This window comes from Terrapene carolina, unplaced genomic scaffold (genome assembly GCF_002925995.2).
Source record: "Terrapene carolina triunguis isolate 2854851 unplaced genomic scaffold, T_m_triunguis-2.0 Scaffold714, whole genome shotgun sequence".
In the NCBI taxonomy this organism is placed as follows: Eukaryota; Metazoa; Chordata; order Testudines; family Emydidae; genus Terrapene; species Terrapene triunguis.
The window spans coordinates 17,796,228-17,817,548 of record NW_020665065.1 but is presented as its reverse complement, the minus strand read 5'-3'; the positions used below and the strand labels follow the sequence as shown (position 1 = coordinate 17,817,548).

At 45.6% G+C, this 21,321-nt stretch overlaps 1 protein-coding gene across 1 annotated transcript in view; it reads left to right on the top strand.

Annotated features, from left to right (window-relative positions):
• The first annotated feature begins 288 nt into the window (after positions 1-288).
• KIF17 (kinesin family member 17) overlaps positions 289-21,321 on the top strand; it is a 38,313-nt gene continuing 17,280 nt past the window's right edge. Inside the window, 5 exon segments of the mRNA XM_029913572.1 lie at positions 289-807; positions 5,553-5,699; positions 6,738-6,839; positions 11,628-11,817; positions 19,850-20,302. Coding sequence (XP_029769432.1) covers positions 577-807; positions 5,553-5,699; positions 6,738-6,839; positions 11,628-11,817; positions 19,850-20,302 — 1,123 coding nt within the window. The 5' untranslated portion in view covers positions 289-576.

The window sequence follows — 21,321 nt, the reverse complement described above, 5'->3', positions numbered from 1 at the left end:
CCTGCCGCGGTCTTTCGGCAGAGAGCGGGGATGGGAATTGGCTGACGCTCCCTCGCCCGGCCCCTTGGGAGCGGGAGCCTTGCGGCAGAGAGTGCGGAGCGGCGTTGCGCGACGCTCCCTGGGCCCCTTGGTAACGGCGAACGCCGCGGCGGGGGCGGGGAGCGGAGCTCGGCGCTGCTGCCTCGGCCCGGCGGCGGCCTGGTCCAGATCGGCTCCGCCCAGCGCCCCCCCCCCCCCCCCCCCGCCCCCCGGGGGCGAGCCGGGGCCCCCCCCCCCCCCCGTGCCAGGCTCGCCCCAGCTCGCCCATGCCACAGAAACTGCCCCCGCCCGTCCCACACGCCCGCCACTGCCGCCCCCGGTCCCTGCCGCCCCACCGGCGTGAGTGAGTCTTTCTGCCCATGCCCGGCTCTCTCCAGCACCATACAAAGCTGCCGCTGCCCCTCGGACACTGCCCCCCCACACACACACACTGGGGTGAGCTGGGAGCGTGCCCCCTGAGCCGGGCTCGCCCCAGCCGCCCCGCGCCATCGGAAGCGCCTCTGCGGGCGGCCAGGTTGTTGCCCGGCGATTGCGGACATGGCCTCGGAGGCGGTGAAGGTCATCGTGCGCTGCCGGCCCATGAACGAGCGAGAGAAGGCGCTCAGCTGCAAAGCCGTGGTCAGCCTGGACAGCCCCCGGGGCCAGTGCTTCATCCAGAACCCTGGGGCCACTGACGAGCCCCCCAAGCAGTTCACCTTCGACGGGGCGTACTATGAGAGCCACAACACTGAACAGATCTACAATGAAATTGCCTACCCGCTGGTGGAGGTGAGTGAGGCCAAAAGTGATCTGTGAGCCGCAGAGACTCTCCATGGCGAATGGGTGGCTTGGGAGATTGGCAATGGCAGGCAAGGCCTTTCCATCAATTGCTGCAGAGTTAAGGGCCGGTTCTAGGTTTTTTTGCCGCCCCAAGCAACTGCCGAAGCAAAAAAAAAAAAGGTGTTCGGAATGCTGCCCCTGAAATTGTGCCACCCCAAGCACGTGCTTGGTTCACTGGTGCCTAGAGCCGACCCTGGCAGAGTTTAAACTTTCATTAAAAAATCCTACAAAGTTTTAATCTTTATGGTTATGAAGAAAACCCGCTGAATGTGACCTCATGCTGCACTGTCTCCTTGATTCATAGATTTGAAAGCCAGAAAGGACCATTGGATCATCTAGTCTGACCTCCTATATAACAAAGGCCATGAAACTCCCCCAAAATAATTCCTATAGCAGATTTTTTAGAAAAAAAATTCAATCTTGATTTGAAAATTGTCAGTGACCCTTGTAAATTGTTTGATGGTTATTTACTCTCATTGTGAAAAATTTACACCTTATTTCCAATCTGAATTTGTCTAGCTTCGACTTCCAGTCATTGGGTTGTGTTATATCTTTCTCTGCTAGACTGAACAGCCAATTATAAATATTTGTTCCCTATGTAGGTCATTACAGACTGTAATTAAGTCACCCCTTAACCTTCTCTTTGTTACACTAAATAGATTGAGCTCCTTGCATCTACAGTAGACCCTCAGAGTTATGAACTGACCAGTCAACCACACACCTCATTTGGAACCAGAAGTATGTAATCAGGCAGCAGCAGAGACAAAAAAAAAAAAAAAAAGCAGATACAGTACTGCGTTAAACATAAACTTCTAAAAAATAAAGGGAAAGCATTATTTTTCTTCTGCATAGCAAAATTTCAAAGCTGTATGAAGTCAATGTTCAGTTGTAAACTTTTGAAAGAACAACCGTAACATTTTGTTCAGAGGTATGAACGTTTCAGAGTTACAAACAACCTCCATTCCCGAAGTGTTCATAATGCTGAGGTTCTACTGTATCACTATAAGGCAGTTATTTTAATCCTTTCATCATTCTTGTGGCTCTTCTCTGAACCCTCGCCAATTTTTCAACATCCTTCTTGAATTGTGGAGACTGGAACTGGACACACTATTCCAGCAGCAGTTGCACCAGAGCTAAATAAAGAGGTAATCTCTGGTCGTACTTGAGATTCCCCTGTTTAATGCATCCAAGGATCACATTAGCCCTTTTGGCTACAGCATTGCACTGGGACCTCAGGTTCATCTGATTATCCACCACAATATCCATCCCATAGATCCTTCATCCTGTAAATATGTCCTATGTTCTTTCTTCCTAGACGAATACATTTACATTTAGCCATATTAAAATACATATTATGTGCTTGTGCCCAGTTTACCAAGCGATCCAAATCGCACTGTATTCGTGACCTGTTCTCTTAATTATTTGCCACTCCCCCAATTTGTGTCATCTGCAAAGTTTATCAATGATGATTTTATGTCTTCTTCCAGGTCTTTGATAAAAATGTTAAATAATGTAGGGCCAAGCACCAATCCCTGTGGGATTCCACTAGAAACAAAACCACTTGATGATTCCTCAATTAAAAATACATTTTGAGACCTATCAGTTAGCCAGCTTTTAATCCATTTAATGTGTGCCATGTTAATTTTGTACCATTTGTTTTTAATCAAAATGTCATGCAGTATCAAGAGCTGTTCTTCAGGACTGGGAAACATACTCAGAGCATCACAGCTACATACATTTCAATGGTCCCTTGAAATATGTGTTAACTCCTTATGCTTAATATTGTTCCACCTTGTATTTAACTGTGACACTCTGAGTACATTTCCCAGACCTGAAGAAGGGCTCTGTGTAAGCTCAAAAGCTTGTCTCTCATCAACAGAAGTTGGTCCAGTAAAAGATAGTATCTCACCCATCTTGTCTCTCTAGTATCCTTGGACCAACACGGCTACGACACTGAATGCAGTATCAAGTCAAGCACCTTATGGAAGTCTAAGAATATCACATCAACACTATTATTATTATTTATTATTTATTAACTGAACTCATAATCTCATCAAAAAAAGATATCAAGTTACTTTGACAGGATCTGTTTTCCATAACCCCACGTTGATTGGGCATTCATTATGTTCCCCTCCTTTAATGCTTTTTCAATCAAGTCCCATATCAGCAGCTCCATAGTCAGATTGACAGGCCTATAATTACCCAGGTCATCCCATTTACCCTTTTTAAATATTGGCTCAACATTCGCTTTCGTCCAGTCTTTTGGAACTTCCCTGTTGTTCCAACATTAATGTTTAAAGTCAACATTAGAGGTCCTTTGCCCTCTTCTGACAACTTGCATCCAGAAGGGGCTGTCTGGACCTGCTGATCTTATAATGTCTAACTTTAGTAGCTGCTGTTTAACATCCTCCTGAGATATCTCGTAGTGGAATGGAAAGAGTGTAATAATCATCATATGATGAGGCTACATCATCTGTTTTTTCCCAAGTACTGAACAGAAATATTTATTGGTAATTTCTACATTATTATTGATAATTCTACCATTTGCATTTAGCAGTGAACCAGTACCATGGTCAAGATTCTTTTGTGCTTCTAATATACTCAAAAAACTCGTTCTTACTGTGCTTAAATATGCGTGCCATAGATTTCTCTGTGTGTCCCTTTTCTTAACGTCTGGTTTATATATATTACTATCAACTTCCCCTTTCTTTAATTTATTATGTATTATTTTTTTCATTTTTTTATAGCTGCTTTCCCTTCCCCTCTAAACCAGGTCAGTTTTTTAACCAGTACGGTCTTCTTCCTTGATTGTGGCTTTTGGGGCATCTAATAAAGTGTTCTTAAACAATTCCAAATGATCGATCATATTTTTCTAATTAAATTTTTCCTCCCAGCTGATTTGGCAGATGTTTTCAGCTTTGTGAATGTGGCCATTTTAAAGCACAAAGTATACATATGACTGGTTTGGACTTTATTCTGTTTGCACATTATAAATGCGACCAATTCATGGTCACTTGTACCTAAGCAACCATTAGTTTTTAGTTAATGCAGAGTCCTCCTGTGTTGACTGCAACACTTTTTGAGTTAGGAAATTGTCATCTGTAATATTTAGAAATTCCAAGGATGTTTTAATACTGGCAGCCAGTGGAGGGATTAGCCACTGGGCCGATGGGGCCCGTGCCCAGGAGTCCCAGCCAACTGGGGGACCCCCCGGAAAAAATCCGCTGCCACCGGTGGAAGCCCGGAGACCCAGCTGCCAAGCGGGCAGGGCTGGGGAAGCCCCCGCACCCTGACCCTGCTCCATGGCAGCAGCACAGGGCGGGGGAAGTCTCCTCCCCCCTGCCCCCTCCCCGCACCACCACCCATCCCCAGCAGAAGCTGCTGGGCAGCACGGCAAACCCCCCCCCCCCCACCCTCTCTCCAGTAGAAGTGCTGGGTGGGCAGGGGGGGAAAAGCCCCAGCGCCCTGACCCTGGTCCCCCACAGAAGCGTGGGGGGGGTGGCAGGGGAAGCCCCAGCACCTGGAGCCCCACTGCGGCCCTGGGACAGCGAACCGTGGCCAGGGTGAGTTGCGATCGGCCTAACCTGCGGAAGCGGCAGGTAAACAAACCAGCACAGTCCACCAGGGGGCTTACCGTGGCGGGCCGCATGCCAAAGGTTGCCGATCCCTGCACTACAGTAAACTGAAGAACATTAGCATAGTATTTCTCCTCTGCTCACTCAAAGGCATCTCTGAAGCTGGCAAAGGAGGGAATGACCTCAATCAGCAGGGGGCTGGGAGGGCTTCACAGCAGGGGGCTGAGCAATTCACCAGGGCTTTGCCCCTTACCTCATTGACGGCTCTTCGCAGCCTCTCTCCCTAACCATATTTCAGTCTGTGGTTCATTTTTTTCAAAACGTCTGTTTAGGTATTATTGCCATTGCATCTGGGGAATCTTGCATTCAGTTTTTTAAAAAATCAGTCAATCCGTCACCCAGTGGTGATTCGTAAAGTTATATCTATTTCACGTCTTGCTGAGATGGGAAGGAAGGAAGGAAGGAAAGGTGACTCCCTCCTTTAGCCAGCTTTGCAAAGGATGAATTTGAGTGAGTAGATGAGAAATAACATTCTTATCATTATTCTAGGATTAAGACTTCCCTTTTAGCCACAATCAGCTGGAGTTCCATTTGTCTCTCCAGTCCTCCGAGTACCTTCTGACCTACAAGCAAAAGTATCCTAATTTTCTATACTATAATCAAAGGGCCCTTCCTGTTTTGACCTTCTCTGTTCTGTCAGCCCCTGGGGTTTGAGAGAAACCACTGCATTTATACAGCAGTGAAATGTATTTTATTTTATTCTCTTAGTCTATGGCCTGAGCTAGGAAGCTTGTCTTTTGCCCCTACTTTTCTTCCGCTTCAGCTTTTCCATTCTTTTTATTTTTCTGGGTTTTGGATGAGATGTAAAACCAAGTCCTTGGTTTGTAGAGATTAAAGGTCCCATGGGACTTTCCAGAAGAAATTCAAAATTCCAGCTCAGGTGCTTGCGTTCCATCCACCTACAGATGACATTGCAATTTCTTTGCTCACCCAGCAGTTTTTCTCCTTCCCTATAAAATCACTGTTAGGTGATAGAATAGAATCTTAGTAGCTTGATTCAAAACATGTGAAGGACGAAGATAATGGCTATTATCTTTATGTTTTTCTTGAATTTTCCAGGGTGTTACTGAGGGCTACAATGGCACCATTTTTGCCTATGGCCAGACTGGCAGTGGGAAGTCATTTACCATGCAGGGCATTGTGGACCCTCCTACGCAGAAAGGCATAATTCCCAGAGCATTCGAACATGTGTTTGAGAGCGTACAGGTATGTAGTGAAGTGAAATGGCTGCTGTAGCAGGGACTGTAGCCCAGATCCTCAAAGGTATTTAGGTGTCTAATTCTCATTGATTTCAATAGGAGTTAGGTGCCTAAATATCTTTGAGGGTCTGGGGCTATATGTTATAAGCTATTTATTAATAGGTTTTTCTACAGTATTCACCACCATAGTATCTGAGCCCCACAAACATTAATGAATTTATCCACACAACCCTATGGCAAGGTAAGGAAGTATTATCCCCCATTTTACAGATGGGGAAACTGAGGCACAGAGCAGGGAAATGACTTCCCCAAGATCACACAGGAAGGCTGTCACTGAGCTGGGATAGAACTCTGATCTCTTGAGTTCCTCCTCAGTGCTTTAGCCACATTCTTCCCACCCCCAAATTATCAGTAGGATAGCAGGAGACCTCCTGTCAACTTGCCAAGATCTTCACATGATGAGTACATGAGCACTGAATGCAGTTCTGGTTGGCTGAGTATGTATGATTCAGTAGTGGACATATGTATAGTCCAACAGAGTCCTTGAGATTTGGGACTCAGGTGCTGTTTACAGCTCTACCACATTTACTGTGTGACTTTTGGCAAATTAGTGTTTCTCTCTCTGCCTCAGTTTCCGTATCAGTAAAACTAGGATAATGCCTAAATCTTAGGAAGTTGTGAGGCTTAAGTCATTAATGTTTATAAATTGCTATGAAGCCCTCTGCTGAATGGTGCTAGAAAAGGGCAAGGTACTTTTACTCCAAGCTGAATATTCTCGATGCTGTGTATTTACCAGTGTAAACCAGCCCACCACACTAGGTATACACTTCTCTGTGTCTGTGTATTGTATGGCAGGAGTTTACAATCTGAAAGGTCCCATATAATGTGAACTAAATAGTTATTCTGAAGACTAAGTATTTTCAAAAAAGCCAAGGGGGGTTAGGCATCCAACTGTCATTGACAGTCAATTGGAGTTTAGGTATCTAACTCCCTTAGGCACCTTTGAAAAACTTCCCCTAAAATCCCATCTCTTGTTTTTGTACAGTGTGCTGAAAACACCAAGTTCTTGGTGAGAGTCTCTTACCTGGAAATCTACAATGAAGACATAAGAGATTTGCTAGGAGCCGACACCAAGCAAAAGTTGGAGGTGAGGAGATCATAAAGTCATTATGGCTAAATGAGGATGTGCTTTAATTTGCTCTGACTGCTATCAGGCATGCCTAATAGAAATGGGAGAACCCAGCAGAAACTTTTTGCAGAAACTGAAACATGAAGCATTTGGGATGTGACAAAAACTGTTCTTATTATGTTTAGTGAGTTTTATCTACAGTCTGGTCCCATTCCCCCAAATCTCATACTTTCCTTTATTGTTTGAGACCCAGGTTTGACTACATCCTTGTACATGAAAGTAGAGTGTGCTTCAAATCAATGTTGAAAGTTATCATCAATGTGTTTTTACCCTGACGAAAGGTTAGACTCAGCTGCTCTCCACAATTGATTTCAAAGTTCCTCATTCTTGATGGTGGCTGTTAGAATATGCAACTCACAAGACCAAACTTATTTCTGTTATTTTATGTAGGTATTTGAATTTAACTGAACACGTACAAAAGAATGCCTGTGACTGGTTCCTGCCACCTTTGGCATCAATTTAAAATGCAATACAAAAATAATTACAAAACCACTATGGTAGGACTGACATTATCATTATTTGTCACTCCACCAATTTTTGTGTGCAAACTTTACCAACAGTGACATTTTCTTCCAGTTCATTGATAAAGATATTGAGTAGTGTTGGACCAAGAACAGATCCCTGTGTGGAGCCCCACTAGAAAGGCTCCAATTGCATGATGAGTCCCCATTTAGAATAACTTGTTGAGGTCTATCAATTAGCCAGTATGCGTAAGGGCTGCAGGACTGAACCCAAGGTCCCAGCTTTGGGCTAGGAGGTGGGAATCTGCCTCAACTTTACAGGGAGGCATGAAAGGAGTTAGGATGCTGAAAGTGGACACATGGAAAGAAGAGGTCAGGAGAGAGGATACACAAGATCATAGGGAAGGGAAGGGGAAAGATGTAATGAAAACAGAGATGTAAGAATGAGAGGGATTGTGCAAAACCCTGAAAGTGAGGCTGAATTGCTCAACGTGGAAGGAGAGGGGAGCCAGAGAAAGGATTTGGAGGGGCCTGGAAGAACGTTAGGTTATGTCTAGTTAGGAACATAGGACACCTAACTGGATGGACCATTGATCTTGTCCAATGTGGCAAGTCCTATCTTACAGTGGCCGGTTCCAGATGCTTCAGAGGACAGTGCAAGAAGTCCCCAGTGGACCGTTATGGAGTAGCCTGCACATAGGGGAAGTTTCTTTCTGATGCCCATAAGTTAGTATCTGGTTTATGCACTGAAGAAGGAGGGTTTCTGTCCCTTATCCATTTTTAATCTGATCTAATGTGACTGTGGATGATCTCATTATCTCTAAAAATGGCTGATGCTTTATTGACAGGATACTGCAGAGGTACAACTCCCCATTGGAATGCATGGGAAAGGCAGAAAGTTTCAAAGATGTAGTACAGTAAAATTAATACAATTAATAATTCTATTGATTGTTGTTTTACAGTCAAAGAATTTGCCTTACAATAGCTTTGCAAATCTCTGCCCTTCCCATGCATTCCTGTGGGGAGCTGCATGTCTTCTCTTCTCTTCTAATTTACATGCCAGCAAGATTCAGTATAAGGAATACCAAGGTACTAGCACCATCTGCTGCACAGAAATGTTGAAACTCTGACAGAACTTTAGCATGTGCCTGGCCCTATAGGGGTGAAATCCCTGGTGGGTCCCCGTTTCCTCGCTCTGCAGAGAGAGTGTGTGTGTTTAGGGAGAAATAGGGGTCACTATTTTAGAAGGAGCCTCCTGCACATTCCTGCTTTTTGTTCCACATCAATAATGACATTGGTTTACGTGACGACTGCTGTTGGCACAGGCAGGGCAGTGCTTGGGCAGAACTGTTTCCACGGTAACACAGTCACCGCTGGTGACAGCTTCTGGCTGTAGCTGCTTCTACAGAGTAATTAAGTGAGTCAGTGTCCTGTGGATACACAAAGCCTACGCAGATCTTCTGCCCCCTGCAGCCCTACATGTTTCTCCTCTGAAATCCCATTAGTATTATTAATTGTATTTGTTTCCTTTTAATGTCGGTGACTCCTGGCCACCCCTGCACCTCAGGGACTCAGTCACTTGCCATGAAATAAAGCCCTGCAGAGAACAGGCCTCACTGAGCTCTGCTTGGAAGACATCACACTCAGTTGAAGTGCAGTGTCAAGTGAGTGGAATGTCCTCATTCCACCCTAGTAGGCTAAGTACAGCTTCCTCCCATGCAAGGCAGTGCCATTCCTTCAGCCGATCAGAGATGGTCATTGGAGAGGACTTCGCCAGGGACTAAGCTTCCACAGCACTCCTAACTTTAGCCATCCCAGTCACCTGATTATCATATATCACAGTTAAAAGCTATAGTATAGATTGACCTAACCCTGATCCTGTAACTGGGTTAACCCAGGCAGTCCAGGGCTTTAGCTTGGTTAGGGAACATGACTAAGGTCCAGTCTACACTACAGTTTTTAACTCTCTCATAACCTGATTCTGTTCTATTCTAGATAGGTTCTTATAGTGCATTTATCACAGGAGTGTCAGAGCGCTTTCCAGAAGTGCATTAAGCAAGGTGACTAACATCTGTCACATGTTTGAAATCACATCAGGACAACCATGTTGTAGCTTGGTCCCCCGACTCAGTTATTTTGTGGTGTAGATAGGACCTTGGCCAACTCAAATGATGTTGGCCATAACTATTTGCAAATGATTTCAAATACATTTAAAAGCCCCAATGAGAATGGAGCCTAAGTGGTGTTTGTGATCCTAGTGGGCTATCCTGATCACTTTTTCCTGTGATGGATTTGATGGATCACTCAAGGCTATAAAAGAAAAAACATGTACTTTAGTAACTTCTTTTATGAAAAGTCCCCTCTGTGGGAATTTTAGTTGCTGGGAGGATTCTATTAGAGATTTAATGTGTTGGGGATATCTCTCTCCAGAACAGGACTTTGGAGTCACCAAAGAAAAGACTGACACCCAGATTTTATACTTGTCCTGAGCATGATGGGCAGGATTTTTGGAGTTTAATCAATGCCATGTAGATGCCCATGTGGTGCAGAGGGGATCAGTAGAGCACCTAATATCAGTATCCCTCACTATTGTGTCTCAGGGCTTGTCTACATATGTCAGGGTTTCCTCCCTACTCTGAACTTTGGGGTACAGATGTGGGGACCCGCATGAAAGACCCCCTAAGCTTATTTCTAGCAGCTTAGGTTAAAAACTTCCCCAAGGCACAAATCCCTTCCTTGTCCTTGGACGGTATTGCTGCCACCACCAAGTGAGTTAGACAAAGATTCAGGAAAAGGATCACTTGGAGTTCCTATTTCCCCAAACTATCCACCCCAAGCCCCTTCATCCCCTTTCCTGGGGAGGCTTGAGAATAATATACCAACCAATAGGTTAACCAAGTGAGCACAGACCAGACCCTTGGGTTTTTAGGACACTAAAAACCAATCAGGTTCTTAAAAGAAGAACTTTATTATAAGGAAAAAAGTAAAAGAAGCACCTCTGTAAAATCAGGATGGAAGGTAATTTTACAGGGTAATAAGATTTAAAACACAGAGGATTCCCCTCTAGGCTCAACTTCAGAGTTACAAAAAGCAGGAATAAACCTCCTTCTTAGCATAAGGAAAATTCACAAGCCAAAACAAAAGATAATCTAATGCATTTCCTTGCTATTACTTACCATTTTTGTAATCTTAGATGCTTATTTCAGGTAGGGTTTTAGGAGATGTTTTTTTTCCTGCCCTGGTCCCTCTCTGTCCGAGAGAGAAACACAAAGAGAGCCCTAACAAAACCTCCCCCTCCCCAGATTTGAAAGTATCTTCTTTCCTTATTGGTCCTTTTGGTCAGGTGCCAACCAGGTTATTTTATGCTACCCTTAGCTGTATGTTTATGACAACATACCACTTAAGTCGATGTAAGTTATGTTGCTTAGGGGTGTGAAAAAAACCACCTGAGCAACATAAGTTACATTGATTTAAAGCTGTGTGTACACTTCGCTATGTCACCGTGAGACACTCTCCCACCAATATAGTTTCTGCCTCTCGTTGAGGTGGAGTAATTTCGTTGATGGGAAAGTACTCTCCTGTCAACGTAATGCATCTTTACCAGATGTGCTACATCGGCACCCTGCAGCACGGTAGTGAAGACAAGCCCTCAAACCCTTGATGTAGTAAACTCCCTATAACCAGAGACACAAGAGCGATATGCTATGGCAGATGAAACCCTTGACCTATCTTCTTAATGTTTGAAGTTGAAGACGCAGCTAAGGGGCAGTTCAGAGTAGGGGAGCAGAGCGCCATGTGACACTGGAGATGCCTGAGCTAAGCAACAAACTCTTGACTTTAGTTCCTGTTGCATATAGAACCATTAAAGGTTTTTTGTACTTTTATTCATACTTCAGAAATAGTCTGTTTCCTGGTTACAGCCAAATACAGCTGTCTGCTACATTACAGCTGTGTAGTGGGGTGGGCCAAAGCCTAATTGCTGAGCACGGTGCAACCTCCAAGTTGGTGGGAGATGTGGGTGCTCAGCAGGTACACAGCACCCCTCGGGAGTTGCTTCAGAGTGCTGTTCTGTAGCTGGCCATGAGAGTTTTGCTGTAGTGTCCCATTATGCACATAACTGCCTTTTCCTCCTTTCATATGCAAAGGGGCTCCTGGAAAGTTTCCAGAGTGGTCTGTGGTGTTTCAGAGTCTAATGGTCCTGCTGTAACCTGTGTTCATGGATTCATAGATTTTAAGGCCAGAAGAGACTGTTCTGATCGTTGTGTTGTGCTCTTCCTGCTTGCAGCTGAAGGAGCACCCAGAGAAAGGGGTGTATGTGAAAGGGCTCTCCCTGCACACCGTGCACAGCGTAGCCCAGTGCGAGCGCATCATGGAGACGGGTTGGAGAAACCGAGCGGTGGGCTACACCCTGATGAACAAGGATTCTTCCCGCTCCCACTCCATCTTCACCATCAACATGGAGATCTATGCTGTAGGTAGGTGCCAGATTCCTGGATCAGGCCTTTGGGAGACTGAGCATAGAACCAGCCTGTGCAATGTGGTGGATAATCCCAGAATAAAAACTGGCGCTTGAATACAGCTGAGCAAATAATTGATTTTTCTGTTCTGTTGCTGAACCACAATATCTGTGGGGGGGAAATCGGTTTGTTTCTTAATGAAACTGAATGTTTTGAGTTTTTCTCACCCAAACAAAAACTGAAAACATTCCATGTGGGTCCAAATTAAATGTTTTGAATATCCGTTCAAATGGACGTTTTCAAAACGTTGTTTTGATTTTTTCTAAGGTATTTTGACCTTTTCAAAAATGTTTTTGTCTGTTTTTTTTGGCCAAAACTATTTGTTAAATTTGACCAACATTTGCAAATGGTTTCAGAGCCCTTGAAAAATGCATTTTTCAGTGAATGCACTATTTGCTGAAAATATTTTGCCCAGTTCTAGTCTAGAATGAGAGCTGTGCCTTGGCACCAGCATTCACTACAGTGCAAAGTGACTGAGTATTTTTTAAATGTCTTTTCCCTTGCTCATCCATGGAAGGAGGGGGACATGTGTCCTACACATTGTTTGGGAGCATATTTCTCTCTGTTTTTCTTTTTCTTCTAAAATCCTTATTTGATGCTGTTGAAAAGTGCTGGACTGACAGCCCCGGTGCCTGAAGGCCACACTTGCACTTGGAATTCATAGATTGTAAAGCTGGAAGGGACCATTATTATCATAGAATCAGAATCATAGAAATGTAGGGTTGGACAGGACCTCGAGAGGTCATCAAGTCCAGCCCCCTGTCCTGAGGCAAGACCAAAAAAACCTAGACCATCCCTGACAGGTGTTTGTCCAACCTGTTCTTAAAAACCTCCCATGACAGGGATTCCACAATCTGCCTTGGAAGCCTGTTCCAGTACTTAACTATCCTTATAGTTGGAAAGTTTTTCCTAATATCTAATCTAATCTCCCTTGCTGCAGATTAATCTGATTAGTTCTTGTCCTGCCTTCACTGGACATGGAGAAGGAGAGGTCACTTACCTTTCTGTAACTTGAGTTCTTCGAGATGTTTATCCTTATGGGTGCTCCACTGCAGTACTCATGCACACCTCTAACTAGTCTGACCTCCTACTTAACACAGGCCAGAGAACTTCACCCAGTTCTTCCTGCATTGAACCTACGAACTTTTGATTGAACTACAGCATATCTTTTAGACAGATATCTAATCTCAGTTAAAAGATCCCAGGGAAAGAGGATCTCTAGGTAGTCTAATCCAGTGGCAAATTACTTTCACTGTCCAAAAAATGTGCATTTTATTTCCAGTTCGGATTTTCCTGACTTCGGCTTCTAGCCACTGGACTTTCTTTACTCAATAAAGTATGGCTAGTAACAGGGCAAGTTGCCCCCAGATATCACCATGCCAGTGTGTCTCAACCTGGACCTGGAAGGATCACCTGTAGGAGTGAGAGAGGAGTTCAGTCTCCCATGCTCCACTGCTGAGTGCTAAGAGTCTGGTTTTATTTCCTTCATCTGTTCTCCATTCATGGGAAACTTGCACAGTGTCTTCCAACTGTAATCGCAGGTGCTGCTGATATCCCTCATTTCCATGTATAGAGAATTTACCACCAAACATTTACTAAAAATGGAGGAATGAGGAGTGACCCTCAGAATAACCCAATTAGCAGATCACGTGAGTGTTAACCGTGCCTTGATTTGCTGAACCAAGGCCTGCTTCACCAACTTCTATAATGTGGGACCCTCAAATCCTGACGTTAGCCTAAGAATCAAAAGTAAATGCTTACTCTCCTCTCGTGCTCCAGGTAGGGCTTGGGTTGCAGTCTAAGTTGGAATTATTTGTCTTGTTTAGAGGCTTTCAAAAAGTGGTACCTCTGTTTTTGTAGCCCAAACTAGCAGGGTGAGAATGGCTTGTCATTTAATTCACTTATTAGGGAAGCCCCATGCATTCCATGGCAAGCTGGGCCTAAATTCTGTTTCAGTGTCTCTGGATTTTGCAATGCTGTAATGCAGCAGACTGGAAATTCTGCATCCGTTTCATTTACATTTGAGATTGGACGCTTTTACTGGCTTTAACATGACAGTCATAATCCAAACAGTATAGTGGCCTCTGCTATTTATTTTGAAATTAAATTACATTTGTTTTACACTTTGTTCATGTTTTCAGTTTTTATGCCTCCAAATTTGTTATTGGCAATCCAGAGCTGCATAGTAGAAGATGGAGGAGAGAGGGGGGTGAAATATGATGTTTTGGCAGCTGTATATTGGACAGTCTGAGTTTGGGGCAATTGGGGAGGTGTAGGAGCAAGTTTGGGATTGTGGAATAAGCACATTAGCTAGATGTTTCTACTAAAATGACCATCAGTCAAATAGTTAACAAAGTTGATATTTAAACTGTCATCTTTAGGTTTCAGATTGGACCCCCATTAAGATGAATGGGGAAGATCAAGCTGTCTGCAGTCTTGGGAAGAAACACAGTATCACTTACTTACAGTTCATATTTTTAAGATTCCCTTCACAACCAGAAGGTCTACAAAAACAACAAGGAGTCTGGTGCCACCTTAAAGACTAACAGACTAAGGGTACATCTACACTACAGGGGGGAGTCGATTTAAGATACGCAAATTCAGCTACGTGAATAGCATAGCTGAATTCGACGTATCACAGCCGACTTACCCCATTGTGAGGACGGCGGCAAAATCGACTTCTGCGGCTTTTTGTCGGCGGCGCTTACTACCACCTCCCCTGGTGGAGTTAGAGCGCCGATTCGGGGATCGATTGTCGCGTCCCGACGGGACGCGATAAATCGATCCCCGAGAGGTCGATTTCTACCCGCCGATTCAGGCGGGTAGTATAGACCAGACCTAAGGTGCCACCAGACTCCCTGTTGTTTTTATAGATACAGATTAACACGGCTACCCCCTGATATTTGAGGTCTACAAAGACTTTTTAATGCACATTTAGATTCCAGAGTGCAAATATGCAGCAAATAGTAGATTCTGTGGCGGCAGATTTATGAAATACACAGGTCTCTTCCCATTAGTCCTCTCTGAGCATTCAAGGGAACGGGTGCTTTCCCCTTTGATTTGGTGGGAGGGAAGAAGGTTTAGACTTGTCTCATGCTTCTGCTGCCAGAATTAGTTGATGGACTAGAAGAGAATTAGACAGTGACAGCCTGACTTTCCAACCGGCTTGCAGGCATTTTAGCAAGAGTCTGGGGACTTGTTACACCATGGAAACTAACCCAGTAGTTGTATTGATTGAAACAAACAAGCTCCTTGGGTACAATTGCTGGCAGGAGCCAAAACAACTACTTAATTTTTAATTGCCAGTTGCTACTTACCTAAGCTGTAAAAGCCCCACTCTTCAGAATGTCCATTTGCCCCAGGGCTCAGAAAGGACAGTAAGAAGGGGTGGCACTATTTTCAAACTCCACCTATTTTCCCCAGTTTCACCCACAATCCCTGAGCTGCCAGATGTTTCTGCCAGAATGATCAGTGATGAAATAGCTAGCAGTGCTTTATGGCATAATAATTAGGGTTCAGTGTCAACACCCCATTGTGATGAATAGGCAGTTAACTTCTTGGAGCTATTGTTTCTGTCTGTCTAACTGAGAACTCAGCTTTCACAGAGTGCATCAGTTTATGCTTTGTTGACATTTGGAAGGTTTTCTTCACAGCCTTAATGGCTAGAAACTAATTTTTTGAAATGAAAGTTTAGATTTTGCAGATATTGATGGGGCCATCACAGTGGTGCTGACCCCGTTGAACCCTTGATGCGCTCCATTGTCAGCCTCATGCTGTTCTAGAGGCTTGTGGTCAGTTTTACTCTTAAACCTGGGTTTGTGGTAGCTGGGAATAGCAGGGAAAGGAATGTTTGAAATGAAGGATGATCCAGCACTTAGGGTGGTAACCTGGCACATGGGAGACCTGGATTCAATTGTCTGCTCCGTCACAGACTCCTTATGTGACCTTGGACAGGTCACTTAGTCTCTCTGGGCCACAGTTCCCCATCTGTACAGTGGGGATACTAGCCCTGCTCAGCTTCATGGGGGTGAGGATGAATCCATGAAAAATCATGAGGTGCTGAGATACTGTGATAATCGGGGCCACATTATCTACCATAGGTAGAGTTTGCAAAGTCTGACTTTGTAGCCTAGTTTTATTCACTGGAGAATCACTCTCCTTTTGTTTTATTTTCCTTAGTTCACGGAATGAGCATTTGCTACTTATCTAGCACCTCAGATGCTGACTGGCAGAATGGGGCTTAGGGAGGGACTAGGACAGTTGTTTTCCGCCTAGTGAGCTACTTGAAAAAGAGACAAATGCGTACCTTTCAAAACACCTTCCTTCTGTCTCAGAGTGCTCTGTGCACCCCCGAGAGTGGGGTAATTTATGGAGGTGCTGAGAGACTGAGAGTCAAATGGTTCAACACACCCCTAATGAATCAGAGCACATTGGAGTTCTGGGGTGAAATTCTGGCCCCACTGAAGTCTTTGGGGACAGGTTTTCACCCTTCAGTCCTTAGTTAGCAGGGGTGGGCAGCATGCCCGCGCCCTGGATGGGGAAGGAGTGGCTCACATTGGAGAGAAATCCCCCTGGCAGGACTGGCAGCAAAGCTGATAGGTTCTGCGGGGAACTGCTTGCAGCTTTTCGCAGTCATGCGGATAGTTCTAGAGTTTAAGGCAGGAAAGGATCACCAGATCATCTACTCTGACCTGTATATCACAGGCCCTCAACACCACTTGGCACCAGCCCACTAAACCCATCAACTGAAATTAGACCAAATTATTACAGCCCACAGGAGACTAGCCTGTTCCGTGCCACAGGCAGAGATTACACAGGACTGAGCTGCACCAATGCCTGAGGCCCCACAATGGCAGGGAAATGATTAAGTGAGATATACCCACTCAGCTCAGGGGCTTCGTAGTTAACAGAGACTTTCCCAGCGCCCAGTGTTCAGACTTTCTGGGCAGTTTGCAACTTGTGCAGTTTTAGCTTCTTTTGATCTTCACTCTTACTTATGTTTGCTTACTTTTCTGTCCCTATTTCCCTTACCCGAAATAAGCAAACAGAAAATTACAAACCGGTAACCACTTTGTCTGTTCTCCAGCCAGCACATTTAAAACTCACTTAAAATCACTACCAGCATTTCAGATCAATCAGCTGTGCACAGATCCTGCTTGATTACGCCACCGTGACAGGTTCGGTCACAGAGACCCCCCCCTTGGGACTGCCACCTGATGTGCTGAGACTACCTCTGAGACCGTTTTCCCTGCCAGCTTGGGACTTTAGTACGCTCTCTTGTTGAGCCAGACACGCTAGCCTCCTGCAAACACAGACCCAGGTCTGAACCAAGTCCTCCAAATAGCTGCAGACTTAACTGAAAACAGCTTAAGAAGTGCTTCTGTCTCTAGCACCCAGACACCGAGCTCCCATTGGGATCCAAACCCCAAATAAATCCATTTTACTCTATATAAAGCTTATACAGGGTAAACTCATAAATTGTCCGCCCTCTATTACACTGATAAAGAGATATGCACAGCTGTTTGCTCCCCCAGGAATTAATTACTTACTCTGGGTTAATTTATAAGCAAAAGTAATTTTATTAAATAGAAAAAGTAGGATTTAAGTGGTTCCAAGTAATAACAGACAGAACAAAGTAAGTTACCAAACAAAATAAAACAAAAACACGCAAGTCTAAGCCTAATACATTAAGAAACTGCTTACAGATAAATCTCACCCTCAGCGATGTTCCAATAAGCTTCTTTCACAGACTAGACTCCTTTCTAGTCTGGGCCCAATCCCTTCCCCTGGTATAGTCCTTGTTCCAGCTCAGGTGGTAGCTAAGGGATTTCTCATGACCTGGGGCGGCTCTATGTTTTTTGCCACCCCAAACACGGCAGTCAGGCGGCCTTCGGTGGCACGCCTGCGGGCGATCTGCTGGTCACGCGGATTCGGTGGCGTTTCTGCGGGTGATCTGCCGGTCCCGTGGCTTCGGCGTACCCGCCGCCGAAGCCACAGGACCGGTGGACCTCCCGCAGGCATGCCGCCGAAGGCTGCCTGACTGCCGCCCTCACAGCGACCAGCACGCCACCCCTGCGGCTCGCCACCCCTGCGGCTTGCCGCCCCAGGCACGCGCTTGGTGTGCTGGTGCCCGGAGCCACCCCTGCTCATGACTGCAGCCCTTTTGTTCTGTTCCACCCCCCTTATATAGCTTTGGCACAAGGTGGGAATCTTTTGTCTCTTTGGGTCCCCACCCGTCCTTCTAAATGGAAAAGCACCAGGTTTAAGATGGATTCCAGTACCAGGTGACATGGGCACATGTCTTGGGAGACCCCAAGCCTTCATTGTTCCTGGCCTGACTCACAGGAAGGCTTGCAAGTAAACAGAGCTATTTACAACCAATTGTCCTAGTTGATGGGAGCCATCAAGATTTCAAACCACCATTAATGACCCACACTTTGCATAATTACAATAGGACTTCAGAGTTATGTTTCATATTTCTAGTTTCAGATACAAGAATGATACATTTATACAAATTGGATGACCACACTCAGTAGATTGTACGCTTTGTAATGATACCTTACAAGAGACCTTTTGCATGAAGCATATTCCAGCTACATTATATTCACACTCATTAGCATATTTTCATAAAATCATATGGAGTGCAACGTCACAGTCACCTCAGAGCCCTGTCCCACCCTGTTCGCTGTCCCACCTCTAGCCATGGACATTGCTGCTGAAGCTTTAGAGGAAGGCGATCCCCTCTCAAAAAACAAACAAACCCAGAATACATGGGCATGGGGGGTGGGGGCGGAATTCCTTCCTGAGCCCATTACACTTAGCATTATTGTGGGGTGAAAGGCAGGAAGGAAATGTTACAGAGGGGAGGGTCACTTCCTGGTCCCTGGTAAACAAGGTGTTAACTTCAGCTTAGCTCTTGGCTTCCTCATGCAGTGGTACTCAGGGAGAGCTGTACATTGGTTGCTTAGGAGGCAAAGGGGGCAGAATCCTTTTAGGAAGGTCAGGCTCCTCACCCAGGCTCAGGGGGGTGGGCTGAATCCCAATCTGGGGAGTTTTCTGTTTATATTCCCCATTGTCCCTTGAGGAGGAGCAGACATTGACAGTGCCCGTCTCTCCTCCTGCTGAGTCATTTCACCAGCTTCTAAGCAGTAAAACCTGAACCTTGGAGAGTGTGTGCAGCCCCTCTTGGGATGCCAGGAACCCACATGGTGACGTCTTGATAGTGTTTGTTTCCCTGGGGAGGGGCACTTCCTGTGTCTGTACATCACAGGCAGACCTATGAGCATCACCATACACTGAGGCAGCTTTGATTCAGGCCTAGAGAGAAGCTGTAGGCTGGAAATTGAACTAAATATTGCTTCCAGGCTTCTTGGTTCCCCCAAGCCTTTCACGGTAGTCCACTTGAACGGATCCTTCTCTCTGGCCATTCACATCCTCTGCTGCTTGTACTGCCCATGTGTTTCTGGCCATGCTGAATTCCTACCCCATTGACTCTTGACTCTCATTTCCATTCTCCCTTATCTCCACCCCTTTAATTTCTCTCTCCCTGCCTGGCATTTATCATTTAACTCCAGGAAACATTCTGGGGGACATAGTTTGTATGAAAGAACCTGTACAAGGTAAGAGTCCCAATCCTGCACGGTGCCGAGTGTCTTCTGCAAAATTCTGTGTACCCTCATCTTCCACTGAAGCCTATGGGAGTTGAGAGTGCTCATGGGGTCAGAACCTAAAGCGGTTCAAGAAGTTTTGCTGTGTATTCTGGGAACCAAGGCCCTGATTCAGCAAAATAGGTAAGTACATGATTTCAATGGGACTCAAGCCTGTTTAGAAGTTATGCATATGTATATGTGCTCTGCTGAATCGGAGCCTATGTGTATACAAAGTCTAGGGCTCAAATTGAAATGTGATGCCTAAGGGCAAGAGGCCTGGTCCTTGTCTGGTGAAGTTGCTTCTTCTTAAAAGAACCCGATCCCACATTGTTTTCTTGCAGATGAGAGAGGGCAGGATCACCTGAGGGCTGCAAAACTCAACCTGGTGGATCTGGCTGGAAGCGAGAGGCAGTCCAAAACCGGAGCCACAGGGGAGCGTCTCAAAGAAGCCACCAAAATTAACCTCTCTCTCTCAGCTCTGGGCAATGTCATCTCAGCCCTGGTAGATGGCAGGTGCAAACACATCCCCTATCGAGACTCCAAGCTGACCCGGTTGCTGCAGGACTCCCTTGGAGGAAACACCAAGACCCTCATGGTGGCCTGCCTGTCTCCTGCTGATAACAACTACGACGAGAGCCTCAGCACTTTGCGCTATGCCAACCGGGCAAAGAACATCAAGAACAAGCCCCGTATCAATGAAGATCCCAAAGATGCTCTGCTGAGGGAGTATCAGGAGGAGATCAGGAAGCTGAAGGCCATTTTGGCTGAACAGATGAATACAAATAACTTGTCAGGTATGATGCCCTTGAACTGCTCCAGAGTTGCTTTATCATTGGCCAGAAAATTACACCTTAAATATACAGAGTGCACATTGGCATTTCTCCCCAACCTCCCTTCTACCTGTTGGGGAAGGCTCTCTTCAGCCCAACGCCAGCAGCTTTGGCCTTCGAGTTGGGTGGGAGGGTTAGGGTTAGGATGGGAGTAGTCTGTTTTCAGATGGGGGGATACTTTAGGGAGGGGAGCAGTCTCTAGGAACCATCCTCCATACTCCTGGATAGGAGCAGCCTTTCATGTAGGGGCTAAGACTCCATGGACTTTCTTCCCTTCCCCTGCCCCAGCCAGAACCAGCCTTCAAGAGAGCAGGCAATGTCCATGCCCCCTTCACCTCCCTACTGTTGATCCTCCCCTCCTGGGCCTGAGGTTATGTTAGGTGGCCACATTAAGTGGCCTCATTTCCTTTGCTATCACATGGGTACGCCTGCCTTTTCTCTCTGAGGATAAGTAAGGGAAGGGAGCTGCATAGGGGCTATGAAGCGTGAGAACCACAAGATCACTGCTCCATTTAACCAGACATCTTGCCTGCGTCCCTGTAGCTTTAGGCTTGGGTGAAGAGGCAGCATTCTCCAGCAGTTAGAGCAGAGGACGAGGCATCAGGACTCTTAGGTTCTGTTCTTCGCTCTGATGCTAATTCTCTGACCTAGGGCAAGTTGCATAACATTTGTGTGCCTCAATATCCCCATCTGTAAAATGGGGGTGAGAATGATCCCCTCCCTGAGTGAATAGCTAGATGAAAACCAGGGACAGGAAGACTCCAATTAGCACGGTCTTCCAAGCATCTCTCACTCTTGCATTTACTGCCATAGCCCTTTCACATCACTGCGGACCTGTACTGCTCTCAGAAATGTGATCCAGTGTCCAGGGAACGATGCCTTTCTGTGTTGAAGGGTTTAGAGTGTCCCACGCTCTAAACTACTTCCCACTGCCAGTCTGGCCATAGGCAAAGATCATACCATTGTAGCCCTCAGTTACATCC